This window comes from Saccostrea cucullata, unplaced genomic scaffold, assembly GCF_032062105.1.
Source record: "Saccostrea cucullata isolate Sc308-1 unplaced genomic scaffold, CSIRO_AGI_Scuc_v1 ctg1039, whole genome shotgun sequence".
Classification (NCBI taxonomy): domain Eukaryota; kingdom Metazoa; phylum Mollusca; class Bivalvia; order Ostreida; family Ostreidae; genus Saccostrea; species Saccostrea cuccullata.
Window position 1 is genome coordinate 307,223 of NW_026928226.1, and position 15,807 is coordinate 323,029.

The 15,807-nt window shown below is 32.3% G+C and overlaps 2 protein-coding genes and 1 long non-coding RNA gene across 3 annotated transcripts; all 3 read left to right on the forward strand.

Moving 5' to 3' along the window:
- Positions 1-1,405: 1,405 nt before the first annotated feature.
- On the forward strand, positions 1,406-4,242 carry LOC134276831 (uncharacterized). The gene is made up of 2 exons (XM_062759121.1): positions 1,406-1,477; positions 2,402-4,242. The coding sequence occupies exon 2, from the start codon at positions 2,419-2,421 to the stop codon at positions 4,240-4,242; it is 1,824 nt and encodes a 607-aa protein (XP_062615105.1). The 5' UTR covers positions 1,406-1,477; positions 2,402-2,418.
- Positions 4,243-7,360: 3,118 nt separating this feature from the next.
- LOC134276832 (uncharacterized) lies at positions 7,361-8,113 on the forward strand. Its single transcript, XR_009994125.1, has 2 exons — positions 7,361-7,427; positions 7,604-8,113. It is a non-coding gene; the product is annotated as an uncharacterized LOC134276832 (long non-coding RNA).
- A 5,650-nt stretch (positions 8,114-13,763) lies between these two features.
- LOC134276849 (uncharacterized) lies at positions 13,764-15,464 on the forward strand. The gene has a single exon (XM_062759136.1). It carries the CDS (start codon positions 13,764-13,766, stop codon positions 15,462-15,464), a length of 1,701 nt encoding a protein of 566 aa, XP_062615120.1.
- Positions 15,465-15,807: the final 343 nt, after the last annotated feature.

Sequence of the window (15,807 nt, forward strand, 5' to 3'; positions counted from 1 at the left end):
GATAATTTTCACTTCAGTTTAGTTATTTGATACTTTTATTTTGATATAATGCTTTATTTCACTTGAAAATATATTTTGATCGTGCGCCGTAGGAGATAGTACCCTTTGCACATTCAAAAATAAAAAAACCTCATTTTGTTTATAATTTTATAAAAATGAATAAAATGCACTAAAACATGAAGAAAAAGAAACATTTGTTGAAAATTTCAGCTCAGTGCGCCAATTAGCTTTCGGGGAAAAGTTTTGTCCATGAATTTATCGGACAATCTTCGAACGTTACTGTGGACGGTTAGTAACAAATTCATAGAGTATTTGGTGCTTGTCCAGAAATAATGGCGGTTATTAACCTAAAAAGCTTAATCAAAAATTTGAATTTTGTTTGATTCTGGCCTCTCATTGGTTAATATCCAAAAAGGAAAGAAAATTATTTCTTTATAACCTGGTTTGGTATGGGGACACACCTCCTAACAACTAGCTGAACATTCTGCATCCATGTAATCCTCTCATTTCCAGTCCTCGGGAGTCATAGAAAATACCCGATCTAATAAATGTACCTTTAACTTCAAACAGTTACTCTATCTTACCACATCTAAACAAACATCATGGCTGCTAGACCTATGTATTAGTTTTATCTCCACTCGCTTCATATCACCTGCGTTACTACGGTTCTATTATTGAGTGACAAATTTGAACTAATATTATAAAAGGCAATACAATTTTTCATCTGCAGTTGTAAGCTAATTTCAAAATTAAATTATAAGGAATGGCACTAATTCTTTGCCAAATTATTCGAATTAACCTGGAATTAAAGTAATTACTTAAATAACTTACTTAACTGTGTTTGCTTGCCGTCTTGTTCTTTCAATTTTGTAACTGATAAGAAGCAATACTCTCAATTTTACCAAAGCATATAGTCAAATAAATAGGGATGAGTTTAGTTCATAGATTTGTTTCAATAGCAAATTATGAAAATAGAACGTGATATTCTTTTTCAATCCAGTTTAGATTCAGCTACGACTGCCTTCATCATGGGCGATGTAATCTGGCGGCGCCTATCCCTCCCCAGCTGAAGTTACCCCGTAACCTGGAGGTACGCTTTGGCCCTGGACACTTGGTTGTTGAACTTTTCCGAAAGCCCTTCCGCCCCGGTCGTTGATCGCTGTCCAGCTCCTCCGCCCTTTTAGTGGTGCAGTGTCAACACCATCCATCACCCATCACGTGGTTTAGCAGTCCGACGGATGCAGTGTTCCAAAGTGTGGCGCTTGGAGCCATCACCTGAAAGATTAGGGGATGACTGAGGATAGGTGATATGAAAAGTAAACAACTGACTGCTGATTATTGATGTATTACCTTTATCTTTATTGACAGGTCAGAATACAAAGCACATGACAGGTTGATAACACGAATGTGTCATGTGAGAAGAGTATAGACACACATTTTGTAATTTTGAAAACGGACGGAAAGAGTTTATATTAAGGTAATTTTTACAATTCATTTTTTCATACAATTTTACGATGATTATTCTTTTACGCAAGAGCATGCCCTACGTATGAAAAATTTCTAAAACGAAGTAAATTATTAACAAGCAAGTTGATGAAACAAGAATATCAACAGTTTCGTGTAAAGTCTTCATTTCGTAAATTTTTTGGTTGCTACAATGACCTTGTCAGCAAATACAATTTATCATTGAGTCAAATACTGACTGACGTTTTTCATACTTATTGTTAGTCCATTTTTACTTAAACATCACGTCTTTATAAACATATATGGGTGCTAATTTCAATTCTCTCTTTCAATACTACTTTCAAGCAGTCTTGATATTGAAACACATTTAAGGAATGCTTTTAAGTTTTGTGTGTCTTATATTTACATTTTACATGTTTGAAAGCACCATAAGTATAGTAGTTGAATATCTCGCTGCCCTATATCGTTGACGTTTTACTTACGTTGCTAAAGCTTCATTGTGACGTCACAATAGCGAGAAATTCAACGTATATATTTGTACGCGTGATTATACACGATTAAAGTCTTCAAATTGATTTAAAACAGTTGGCTTAGTAAAAAAAACGCAGCTAGTGTAAATAAATGTATATATGTTTGTGTTTGTATATCCCAAATCCCTATTTGTCAGTCAAACAATGTGAAAAGTTCCCTCTTTTAAGTCACTGACAGTGTTTTAATGACAAGAATTAGTCCATGTGAAATCTATGAAGGCTAACAGGACATGAGTTTAGCCTGGCACTGATTTTGTTCAAAATACTTTGGGCTTAGTGGGGTTAAAAACATCGGGTGGTTTTATTCTTCAGAGAACATTGGCATTCACTAGTACGGTTACCGTATTTGTTAAGTACATTCCTTGAAATGTTTTCAAACAATGAATTTAAAGCTTTTACCATTTCAGAGCCGTAAGGATAAGGAATGGATCCCCGTATCAGTGCCCAGGATTTGATGCGATGTGACCACTGCGAGACTGCTATAGTACAGATGCACTGTGATACATGCCTCGTCAACCTGTGCAAAGCCTGTGTGGGAGAACACATCTCAATCGCTGGATCCAAGGATCACAAGGTGGTCAATTTTCAGTTAAAGAATTCTATTCCCCTCTTCCCTGAATGTACCTCCCATGAAAAAGAACAATGCGAGATGTACTGTAAACATTGTGACATCCCTGTCTGTCAAACTTGCCTGGCATCTGATCAACACCTAGGTCATAAGTTATCAAAAATCTTGAACGTAGTCAGTGAAAAGAAAGACTTGATAAGGAAAGAGCAAAACGAATTAAAGGGAACAATTTATCCAACCTATCAGGGCATTGCAGCAGATACGCAAAACAAAATGCGTCAGTTAGAAAAGGAATACGGAGAGCTCTCAACAGCTATAACAAAACATGGAGAGGACTTGCACAGAGAAATTGACAAACTTGTCAGTAAACTGAAGGCTCAAGTTGAAAAAATGAAGACTTCACAGTTACAAACTTTACAGACACAGCTTGATGAAATCAACAAGAATGTTACTGACATTAAAGATACCCTTGATATTGCTGTAGACTCTAATGACATTTCAAAACTATGCAGTGTAAAATTACGTGTAGATCAATATAAAAACCTTCCACAAAAGCATGTTCTGTCTGTGCCGAAATTCACTCCAGGGACAACCAAAAGTGATGAACTTTGTAAATTGTTTGGAGATTTATCATCAATTTCTGTTAAATCGGAGGAGCATGGATACCGTATTACGAAATCACAAAAATCACCAGAAATGGAAACTCCAGAAGTTAATTCTCCCTCATTCAATCAAAAAACACTAGAAAGAAGATGTCAACCTGTCAGACCAGTAAAAAGATTCCTTCAGATACCAAAGATTCATTCTGAAAGTATTGCATATTTTGGCTACTTTCTAAATGTTGCAAGTTTGAGAAACGAACAGATATGGGTATGTGGAAGTAGCAAAAGGATGGACCTCTACAGAATCGAGGAGTACTTTCGATGTACCCTCGACTATCAGAAACCACCACTGAAAACAATCACAACAAAATCAGGAAACAGGCCATCAGACATAGCGGTGTCAAGAAGTGGATATCTTATTAACTCTGATTACATGGATAGGACTGTTAACATTGTGGAGAATAATTCAAACATAAAGGCGGTGATCAGACTGCAAAAGTGGAGACCTGGAGCTGTATGCAGCACTTCTACTAATGACCTCTTGGTTACATTGGAAAGTAATGACAGAAATCATTCAAAAGTTGTCCGATACTCTGACTTCAAAGAGAAACAATCCATTCAGTTTGATCATACTTGTACACCTCTTTATTCATCTGGATTTTCTTTAAAATACATATGCGAAAACAGGAACCTTGATATCTGTGTAGCAGACTGCGGAGCTAGGGCGTTAGTGGTGGTCAATCAGGCGGGGAAATTTAGATTCATATATTACGGACATACTCCTTCTCCAAAGCATCAACCATTCAGTCCATGTGGTATCACAACAGACAGTCAGTGCCACATCCTTACAAGTGATGATAACAATTACTGTGTTCACATCCTAAATGAGGATGGAGCGTTCCTACGTTTCATAAACTGTGGGGAAACATTTAAACTACATGGACTGTGTACAAATGCTAGTGACAATCTGTTTGTTCTTAGTTCCAGAGGATACACATTTCAAGATGTTGTAAACTTTTTTCGGTCTGATGCTAATTCAGATATTTATAATGTGATGAAAATCAAATATTTACAGTGAGATTAATCATATTGTTCTTTTGTTTAACTATTTAACAAATGTGTACACCTATACTTAATAAAACTTAACAAATGTACTTCTTATTTTGTTATTTTTGTTGGAAAAAAGTAGCTTAATTATATATGTACACTGTATGTCAAAAATTTACATTTATTTTGGTAATTGCAAAAGTGTGTTCTTTATGTATTTAGTTTATAAATACTGATCAATTAAAAGTACAGATTCTATAGAACCAGTAATAAAAACAAAAGGCCTGCACTACGATCCACATCGCTCGCTTCAGCACTTTGACTAGAGAGAAGAAGAAATAAGCCAAATATTGGAAAGATTCAATATAAATGTGGTTCCAACGGGGACATGATTTGAAAAAATGTGAAACAACACAAACTGATGATGTTTCTTAATTAATAAGATTTTCTTTACATAATCTTTAATAAGGCTGCCCAAAAGTTAAATATGCATTGTTGCAACCACTATTGAAATAATTATATCAATAGTGGTTGAGAGTGCATTTCAATAGCAAACGTAGTTAGTAACCACTATTGATATATAACCACTATGGAAATATTATATCAATAGTGCTTGAGAGTGCATTTAAATACCAAACATAGGTTGCAACCACTATTGAAAAACAACCACTATTGAAAGAATAATATCAATAGTGGTTGAGAGTGAATTTCAATAACAAACATAGGTAATAACCACTATTGAAATACGACCACTATTGAAATAATTATTTCAATAGTGGATAAGAGAGCATTTCAATAACAAACAAAGATAGTAACCACTATTGAAATACAACTACTATTGAAATAATTATTTCAATAGTGGGTAAGAGAGCATTTCAATAACAAATATAGGTTACAACCACTATTGAAATAATGTCCACTTTTGAAACAAAGATTTCAATATGGATTAAATTATTGATTTCAATGGTGCATTGAACAATGAATCCAATATATATTGAAATAATTATTTCAAAAATTGCTGACGCGGTAAAACTTTTCTTTCAATACGAGATGTACATGTATTTTAATAATGGTTGAAACCTATGGTTATCATATTGAAATGCACTCTCATCCACTATTAAATAATTATTTCAGTAGTGCTCGTATTTCTATAGTGGTTGAAACCTATGGTTATTATATTGAAATGCACTCTCACTCACAATTGAAATAATTATTTCAATAGTGGTCGTATTTCAATAGTGGTTATTACCTATGTTTGTTATTGAAATGCTACATATCATTGTTAGTTCAGTTGACGGAAGACGGATATGGAGATAACGAACAGTATTCAAGATAAAAGTCCATAAAACAATACAAAATAGGAGCAGAGCAAACACGGACCTCCGAAACATCAGAAGTGGAATCAGGTGCCATAGAGGAGTGAGCATCCCCTGCTGACCGGTCACACCTTCCATGTCCTCATTGTCTTGATCAGGTAATAACGAAAAAATCCGTTGTCAATTCAGTGTATAAATAATGGACTAACAATAAGTATGGAAAACATCAGTCAGGATTTGACATTTGAGGTAATGATAAATTCTATTTACTGACAAGGTCATTGTATCGACCTTAGAACGTACGAAATGATGACTTATGAACCAATATCATTTGACATAAAGTTAAGATGTACTTGTTAAACTATAACATTTGACATACAGTGCTATAGATTTATAACAAAGATATCAAATTTAGCATCAAATATTATTATGCGCTTTAACAAAATATTTAACAGTGAATGGACTTAATATAATTTAAAATATTCCATGAAGAAATACCATGATTCTCTACGAGTATCAATTAGGATACATGTAGCACTGAACAACAAACATTCAATATTGCAGATCTAAGGCAGCATAAAATAAATTATGATTTTAATTTTTTTTTAATTACCGCTCACGGTAGCTCAGTCGGTAGAGCGCTCGCTTCGTGATCGGGAGGTCGTGAGTTCGAATCTCGGCCGCGACTGACCTAAGTCGATAAAAAATGGGTAGCAACTGTTCCTTCGCCATGCGCTATGCACTTTAAAGTAAAAGTTGCAGGTCTTTCGGATGAGACCTTAAAAACCGAGGCCCCAAGTCAGCGGCAGGCGTTCGCACGATAAAAATTACTCACTGCTTAATGGCCCTGAGTGCCGAGTAAATGTCAAAATTTGAAGCCCTTCACCGGCATACGGTGACGTCTCCATATGAGTGAAAAATTCTCGATAGGGACATTAAACTATATACAATCAATCAATCTATTTTTTCCTCACCATACCCCTTGGGATAATTTGAACAGACTTGAATCTACACTACTCGAGGATGCTTCCATATTATATCAATATGACTAAGCATGGCTTTGCTGCTCTGAGAATGTTTTTTAAAAATAGATTTGTTGAACAAATAAATTCAGGGGAACAATTGATCAATATATAGAAAGATAAGATCGCGTCATCTTAATTTCAAAATGTTTACTTACTTTGTCTTGTTAAAATCTATATATAGATTTATATTATGAGGAAACATACATTATTTAAAATTAACAATTAAAATACTCTTCATTTTCTATAAATATATTTACTTAAAAATTTTCCAGACATTTATTTTCATAAAATAAAAAAATCACTTATAAAATTGCATGCAGAAGCACGTAAGAGTTATTTATGTTTGCAAAGAAAATTATTGCCCATTTCGTTTTTATGCGCATTGCAGAAGACAAGAAAATTAACTCTAATTTTTCATTGGAGTTTCTGATTAGCATCAGATATTAGGGAAAATGTATTTTGGAATCAATATCAGTATTGGCTGTGTAAAGAAAAGTTTGTCCTTTCAAAATTCTAATCTTTATTTAACTGTTATTTAATGATAAATGGTTTATCAACTTCAACTCTGCTTTACTTCTTTCACTCGTTGCTTTATAACACATCACAAAGAACAGCTTTAAGTGCTAGTCATGCAGGAAAATGGGCATAAAATTGTAATTACAAAAACCCACGCATGAGAATTTCACATACATTCTTACATTCTTCCGATTCATGGAACGGCTTTGTTTATTTCTACTAAGTATTTAAATTTAAAAACAGATATTTAGAAAGAAGAATATGTGGTAGAAGAATTACGCAGTAATATTAGTCATATTACCCACAGACACCAATTGCTAAGAGGATCCTAACCTCGCCATTTTTCTATTTGTTGACAGGTAATAATTATGTCTAGAATTATTCTTAATTTTCAATAACTCTAAAAACTATTATTTTATCTGTTATTAATACATCTATTCAAATATTTTGTAATGGAGATATTGTTTTTAATATTTATTTTTTATTTTCCTACAAAAAATGGTTCTGACAGTCAAGGAATCAATTACTTCTTTAGAGTCAAAGGCTAGTGATGGACCCTTGTACAACTACCCAGGATGTGATGCAATGTAGCCTGTGTGAGACTCCTAAAGTGCAGATGTACTGTGAAGCATGTCTTGTCAACCTATGCAAGGTCTGTGTCGGAGAACACATCTCAACTAGTGAATCCAAGGATCACAAATTTGTCAAATTACAGTCTGAGAAAACCACTCCCCTTTATTCTGGATGTGCCGCCCATGAGGGAAAACAATGTGAGATGTACTGTACTCTATGTGATATTGCTGTTTGCTCCACTTGCATGATTTCTGGTCAACACATGGGCCACACTGTCGTGAAAATCTCAGATATTTAACAGTTGGCGTTTTCTAAATATTCAGGTTACCGCAAAACGAATTATATTTTCTAAAACAATGAAATATGAACATTTTTGCAATATAAACTTGTTCTGTTCTATGTTAAGAAATTATCGTAAATTTGAAGTGATTATTGCATGTTATTGTAGGAAGTTGATAAAATTATGCATGAATGACTGATTTTGTGCTATCTTCTGTTGGCTTTATCTTAATTACAAACACGATAAAATATGAAACGAATTCCATAACCTGAAATCCTGGAATTATTACATTATTTTATTCCGGACATTATAACATGTATCAGGTACGTACATCTGTTACAGAGAATTTTTTTCTTTAATATCGGAACTTTTACGGGTAAAACACACAAAAAGCACGATGACGTCATTTGATGTTTTTCATACACAATCAGATCATTTATTAGCGCAGTGTAAATAAACTGGTTCTTCTGATATATGTAACAGATTTATTTAAAAATAATGAATTATTTGCAAAGAAGAGTTAATGTACGACACGTTTTAGCCATATACATGTTATTCAAGGAGAAAATTTCTATAGTCTTAAGGGCAAAATTATACACATGTAGTAATAGTGTAGATTTGCATGATCAGTAAGAAGTACTTTGGTTATTCTAAAGTTATTTTAAGGTATTTCTAGAATTACCTTAGAATAACTTTAGAATAACCAAAGTCATCCTCGTCTAGTGCCCCCTCCACCCTTTATCGTATTAAAGTCATGCGAAGGTTGTGTTATTTATTTTAGTATTTCACTGTGATGTTAGGTGATTCCCGACTTCCAGTGAATTAATTAAAATTGCAGAATAATATTCATATTGTAATTTGTATATTGAATAAATCTGTCTTAATTTAAAATAAGGCTTATTATTTTACTCCCCCGTAATTTTATATACTAGTCCAAACACAGGTAATTCTAGGGGATCAATATTTACAGGTTATTCTAACAAATCATCAGAGTACTTCATGGGTTATTCCAGTGTAGGTATTTAGCAACTACTAGTGCATGAGATACAAGCAACTCAGGTCCGTTGCAGCTATTTGAAAAGATCAGGCTAAAATAAACTTTTATGTTTACCATTAATTGTTGGTATGTACAATGTAAGATCAATAAAGGGAAGAGTGGGTATGTCCTACAACTAGAATGAAATAAAAATCAGCTTATGGATACATGTACCCCTGACAGGCTATATATGTCTAGCACGAGTTATCGTTCCCGCTTAACGCACGAAATTATATAACACCCTCTGGTGAGAGATTTATCACACGAGTCAGTGGGTCACGTCAACTAGAACGGCATTTCCGTTGGCAAGGACAGCAGCCATTTACTTACATGATTTGAGGTAATTATTACTGGTTATATTATTTTAAAACTCTACGTTCAAAGTTGACATTTTTTACTGCTAAATATCAAAGAAATCAAGGAGACTCTCTATCTTTCCGCTTGATGATGAGTAAGAATTATTATTTGATTTATCTAAATTTTCTTTTTCTATTATATTTTCTATTTAACCTATATTTTTATTCGTATATTTTAATCAATTATATGAAATATATATATGAATATTACATATATCTATGTATCATATGCGATCTAGGTCTTGGTCAAAGTGTAATTTCATATAAACATTATGCAGTTTATTTAAGGGCCTGGGCCCATTTTACAATAATACTGATGTTTTAGACCAAAAATTGATTTTATTCGTAACTTTTTTATTTTACCTGAAAATGACAATATGTTTAATATTTTAAAAAGAATTTAACAAGATATGTTATGCTAACAATTTCAAACAAGACAGCTAGGATAATTAATACTACAAAATTCTAAAATGAACTAAAACTATTGAGTCCTAGTCATAGGTTTGTTTTGTTTTTTTTTATATTTGTTTCTTTTTTATATTTTTATTGTTTGCAAAACAGAACCATAGAATAATATAAGCTCCAAAGGACATTCTTTTATGGAATCTTATTTTTCTTGATTTTACATCTATAATATTATACTGCATATATAACATCAAATTACTGTCCGCTTTCATTTACTAAGTTGCTTTGAATTAATGATAAAAACAGATTCACTTTTGTAAAATCAATACAGACCTGTTTTTGTACCGAATCACTCAATCGATTAGCAGTCGCTGTAGAGTTAGAAGCATTTTATGAGGGAAAATCATGTTGTGATCTATCAAACGCTTCTGAAAGAGTATGGAATAAAAGTCTTATTTAAACTTCAAGTATATGAAGTCTTTTGAAATCTATTTGAATGACATTATAGTTATTTGAAAAATAAAATTCAAAGTTTGTATAAAGACATTAAATCGTGAAGCGAGACTAAAACAGATTTATATGTTACCTAGTTTAAGTCCTTATTCCTTGTTATTTCTAACATGCTTAATAATGATCAAGAACATTGTTAATTAATTTTATTGCAAACTTCAATTCTAAATCAAAAATTAAATTGATTTACTTACCAATTTATTAAAATATCGAATTTATTTTTTGATTAATTTATTTTGATATTGTAAAACGACATTTGTATAGTAGATTCAAAAAGATTGATTAACCCTGTAAACATTTTGAGATCAAAGCATCAGTATTAGAGTATTGTGTTCAAACAAAATTGTGCAGTTTATTTAAGGGTCATGAATGATATTAACTTCAATTATCTTGCAATTTATTTTAAAAAGATCACATCTTTGAAATCAAATTATAGACCCTGTTTAACCTACTTAGTTGCAATATTTTAAAAATATCAATATGATGGTAAGAATAAATTTCAAACATTTGTATAATCAAAATCGTTTAGCTATTGATGTACAATGGGGACTCATTTATCAGGACGCTTTGGTTCCCGTTCAATTTGTTCGGATATGTGATGTGTCTTGATACCTGAATTTCCAGTTAAACAAGACAAAGTTACGTTTAAAAATTCCGTTCCGATGAAAGGTTGCCTAGTTACTGAAGCATCCGGATATCTGGCGTCCGGATATCTGAAGGTCCATTTTATTATTTAAAAGCATTTGGGGGAACTTTCTCTTGTATGGCATTTTGTGATCTTTTTAAAGGCTTTTAATAAAGTATAGAATAAGGAAATTCTTCTGAAACTACAAGAATTTGGGATATTTGGTTGTCTTTCTGATCCACTTTATAGTTAGTCGAAAATCAAAGTCATAATTTGTATCGTGTGGCTGGACTACAACAGAGTTACATAAACCCAAGTGTTTAAAAGTTGAATTTTCTGCTTTATTTTAATAAGGTTAGACGTGATTCAGAAAATCTGTTTGCAATATGAATTAATTATTTTGCAGCACATAATTTAAGGCAAAGTCCTTAGATACATATTGCTTAAAGAGAGTATACCATTAAGAATAATCTAATATTTAAAAAAATCTTAAGAAACAGTAATTAAATTTCAGTCCTTTGAAACTAGAGCTGTTCTCTCAATCTAGAATATTTTGAGTTTAAGACCTTCAGTCATGTCTTTCAAATTGAAAAGGTAATACGAGTGTGTATCCACAAATATGCATATATATTGTATTACTTATTTCTCATTAGATGAGAGTTGGTCAAACTATATGAAAAGCACTTGAAAGTGCATAATAGTTGTAATGAAAGCTACAATTAGTTCTTGGATGAAACGTTCTTTATTAAATACATTTTTCTCAGGCCTTTAACATGGTCAATATATTCTTACTTTACACATTATGTATCTATTAATGTGAGGAAAGTAACCCATTCCTTGTTTGTAAACAAGTAAAATTATGAATTAGTTTATTAATCGATTTATTTCAAAATTCTGATTAATTTTATTCATTCATTTTTTTAATATTGTGAAACCGACATTTTTAAAAAAAAAATCGCTAAAACATTTTGAAATCAAGTCAGCGGTACTCTTTGTGTTAAAATTTTTTTGCACTTTTTAAGGATCAAAAATGACCTTTACTCAATGTTTGTTAATTGTGAGTTTAAAATGACATTCAAAACTTTAAATTACCAGCCCGTTTCACTTACAGAGCTGCATACTTAAAATGATGATAAGAATAAACGACAAACATTTTTAAAATCAATACCAGCCATTTAACCATCTAGCAATAGCTGTGTTGTTAACGAACATTGGTAAGGAAAATAATGTTGTATGGTGTTTTGTGACCTATCAAAGGCTTTTGATAGAGTATAGAATAAGGAAATTCTACTGAAACAAACTTATGAAAAAATTGCCAGTCATTTGAATGGGTTGAAAAGCATTCGAAGTAAAAAATGTGTATAAGGACATTTAATAGTTTATCTGGACTGTTAGGGTATATCAGGCGAAAGTCCTGATTTCTTTCCAATTCTAATATTATATATAAATGTTATTTGTAGAAGACAATTTAATACAACACTTTTTTTTTATCAGATTTTGCCATTGAAGATTATTTACTTTAAAAAACTTATATAATATAAATGAATGGTCGTAACAAATTTAATTCTACAAAATTATAGCTGTACTCTTTAAATCTTTTATGAAGAGCCTTCTTTGACTAAAAGTGTTCATCCGTTCACCCTCTCCTATTTCACTTCTTTTCCATATTACCAAACTATATATATGCAATTAAAATATCAAATCCATTTTACGTACAGTTCTGAAAATATAAAGTGTGGCAGACGGACAGACAGCAGACATGCCTACGTTTTTACACCAGATGTGTAATCTAGACCCTTACTTGGTTGGATTTAAAGGCAAAGGCGTAATCACATTTTTACTCATTTAATTACTCTCTGCTAATTATACAATAAAAACCAGACGTCAAGTTGTACATTCTATATAATATGGACATCTAGTCATTGGAAAACAATTAATTGTTGTTAACCCTTTGCTCTGCACATAAAATAAAGTATATGTTATGTTCTTTGAACAGGTTGAACATCTACTTCTTAACATCCCATCATGTCTAAAACTAAATTTCACACGGGCGTATTTCTTTAAAAGCTTGTTTATCACAACTTTTTTCAGTATTACTATAGTAGTAATTAAAAAAAGTTTGATTAGCCTGCTGATAACGATATATATATTTCATCTGGTATTTAATTTACTTAAACTCGTTCGAAAATAGGTATTTTAATGTGCATAAAATGTACTGAAATTCAACAAAAATGTCAATTTTCTATCCTTCTTGCAAAGTTATTGCGACAACAATAATTCTGCCAAAATTATTATCATATATATACAAGGAAAACGCCAAATTTTACACCTGCTATAAAACCCGCTAAACAGCATTTAAAAACAACTCAAACTAAGCTTTTTGATAGCTTAAACAGCTGCCAATTCAATAAAAATGGAGCTCTGAAATTTTCTGATTTTGTGATTGATCATCTACAGAATTTCTTTGTTTAAAATATCCGACTGATTCTTAATATAGAACAGATGCCAAGGTTTCTCATTGACAAAGTGTATATAAGTCTAGTCTTTGGAAAGCAAATCTTGCAATAGACATGTAGATTGTTCCTATTTTGACTGATATTATTTAACAATGACAAGAACTTTGGGAGAGATTTTACGATTTGGCGTTATTTTACAAGAGGTTATATTTTGTTAGCATACAGTAGTAACAGCATTTATCGAAATCAAGATGTGAAGAAAAAATGTTTAGTGTAATAAAATTTTACGCCAAATCTAATTAAAGTCTAATTAAAATTAGAATAAAATGGATGAGGAATTGAATCATTAAGAATAGCTCATAGACAGTGCAGACAGTTAGAAAAACGATCAGAAAACGACATTTAACTTACAAAATGTGAAATTTGCTACATTTTAGAGCCACAAGAACTACGTATGGACCCCAATACTAGTTCCCAGGATGTGATTAGATGTGCCCAGTGTGAAACTGCTGTGGTACAGATGCACTGTGTTGCATGCATTGTCAACCTCTGCAAGGCTTGTGTGGGAGAACACATCTCGGATGAATCCAAGGATCACAAAGTGGTCAAATTTCAATCTAGGAAAACCACCCCTCTCTATCCTAGATGCACATTCCATGAAACAGAGCGATGTGAGATGTACTGTAGACATTGTGACATTCCTGTCTGCCTTACTTGTCTGCATTCTGATCAACACCGCAGTCATAAGTTATCAAGAATCCAACAAGTATTGAATGAAAAGAAAAACTTTATGAAAAAAGAGCTAAGTGAATTAAATGAAACAATCTATCCCACCTATCAGGGCATTGCAGCACATGTAAAAATTAAAATGAGTCAGCTAGAGAAGGAATATGAAGATATATCGACCGTCATAACAAATCATGGAATTTACTGGCACAGAAATATTGACAAAATTGTGAATAAACTAAAAACCGAAGTTAATGAAATGAAAATCTCTCAGTTACAAACTTTACAACAATATTTTGATAATATATACAAGAAAATTGTTGGCATTAAAAGTGAAATCGACTCATTAGATACATGTTTTGCTGAAAACACAAATGACATTGCCAGATTTTTTAATTTAAGACCTAAAGTAAATCAATATAAAGAGCTTCCACAAAATCTTGTACTCTTTATTCCTAAATTCAATCCTAAGACAATTCAAGATGAAAAATTTATTCACCAATTTGGAGGGTTATCGTCAATTCCTTTCACAACAGAAGATGCAAGAATACAGACAACTCAAACATCAACACAATGTGGTTCCTCCTTGCTCAAAAAGAAATTTGGATCCCATCTCCCAAGAAAACAGTTTAACACTGATATGTTCCATTTTGAAAACTATCTTCAAAACATTGCCTATCTAAGTAATGAAAAGATATGGATATGCGTTTTCAGTAACATTATAGAACTCTATGATACTAAAAGGCATTTGTACACCAAAACAATCAGGACTAAGTCAGGGAGCGTCCCAGCAGACATAGCAGTGACATGTAGTGGATATCTAATTTATACTGATGACGTGTATAAAACTGTCGACATAGTAAAGAATGAAAAAGTAGTGGAGATGATTCGATTCAAGAACTGGAAACCCCGTAATGTCTGTAGCACTTCCTTTGGTGACCTCCTTCTTACCATGGAAAGTGATGAAAAACAATCAAAAGTTTTCCGATATTCTGGAATCACAGAGAAGCAATCTTTTCAGTTTGATGATAAGGGCAATCCTCTCTACACATATGGTGAGTTTAAAGATATATGTGAGAACAGAAACTTTGATATATGTGTGGCTGACTCTAAAGCTAAAGCAATAGTGGTGGTCAATAAAGCTGGGAAATTGAGATTTAGTTACATAGGACACACTCCTGCTCCAAAGAATAAACCATTCAGTCCGAGAGGAATCACTACAGACATTCAAGGTCACATCCTAACAACTGATTATGATAATAAAAGTGTCCACATCATGGATCAGGATGGACAGTTCCTACATTACATTAACTGTGGAAAGAATTATCCTTATGGAATCTGTAAAGATACAGTTGGCAATCTGTTTGCTCTTTGTAATGACGGGTTCTGTAAAGGTTACTGCGTGATGAAAATCAAGTACATGTGGTGAAATCAATAATTGTAAATATGTTTTGTCTTATCAGGTGGTAAAAATTATTTACAGCAACAAACAAATCATTTTTCAGCATGAGTAATTGTCTGAATTTTTTAAAAATAAGAATCTTTTTACCGGTAATCAATGAAAAACCTGCACAAAAATGTATAGACACAAGGGACTTTTTCTTTTGGTAGGAGGATATTAAGCAGACATTCTGCAAGTCTGAACACTTAGTAAATCTAATGTCATAGAAATTTAGCCTCAGGAACTATTACTCATACTGTATTCTCCGTAGGAAAATTAAAATAGGTCTCAATTTATATTTAAGAACAATTTTACACCTTCCTTCAACAAA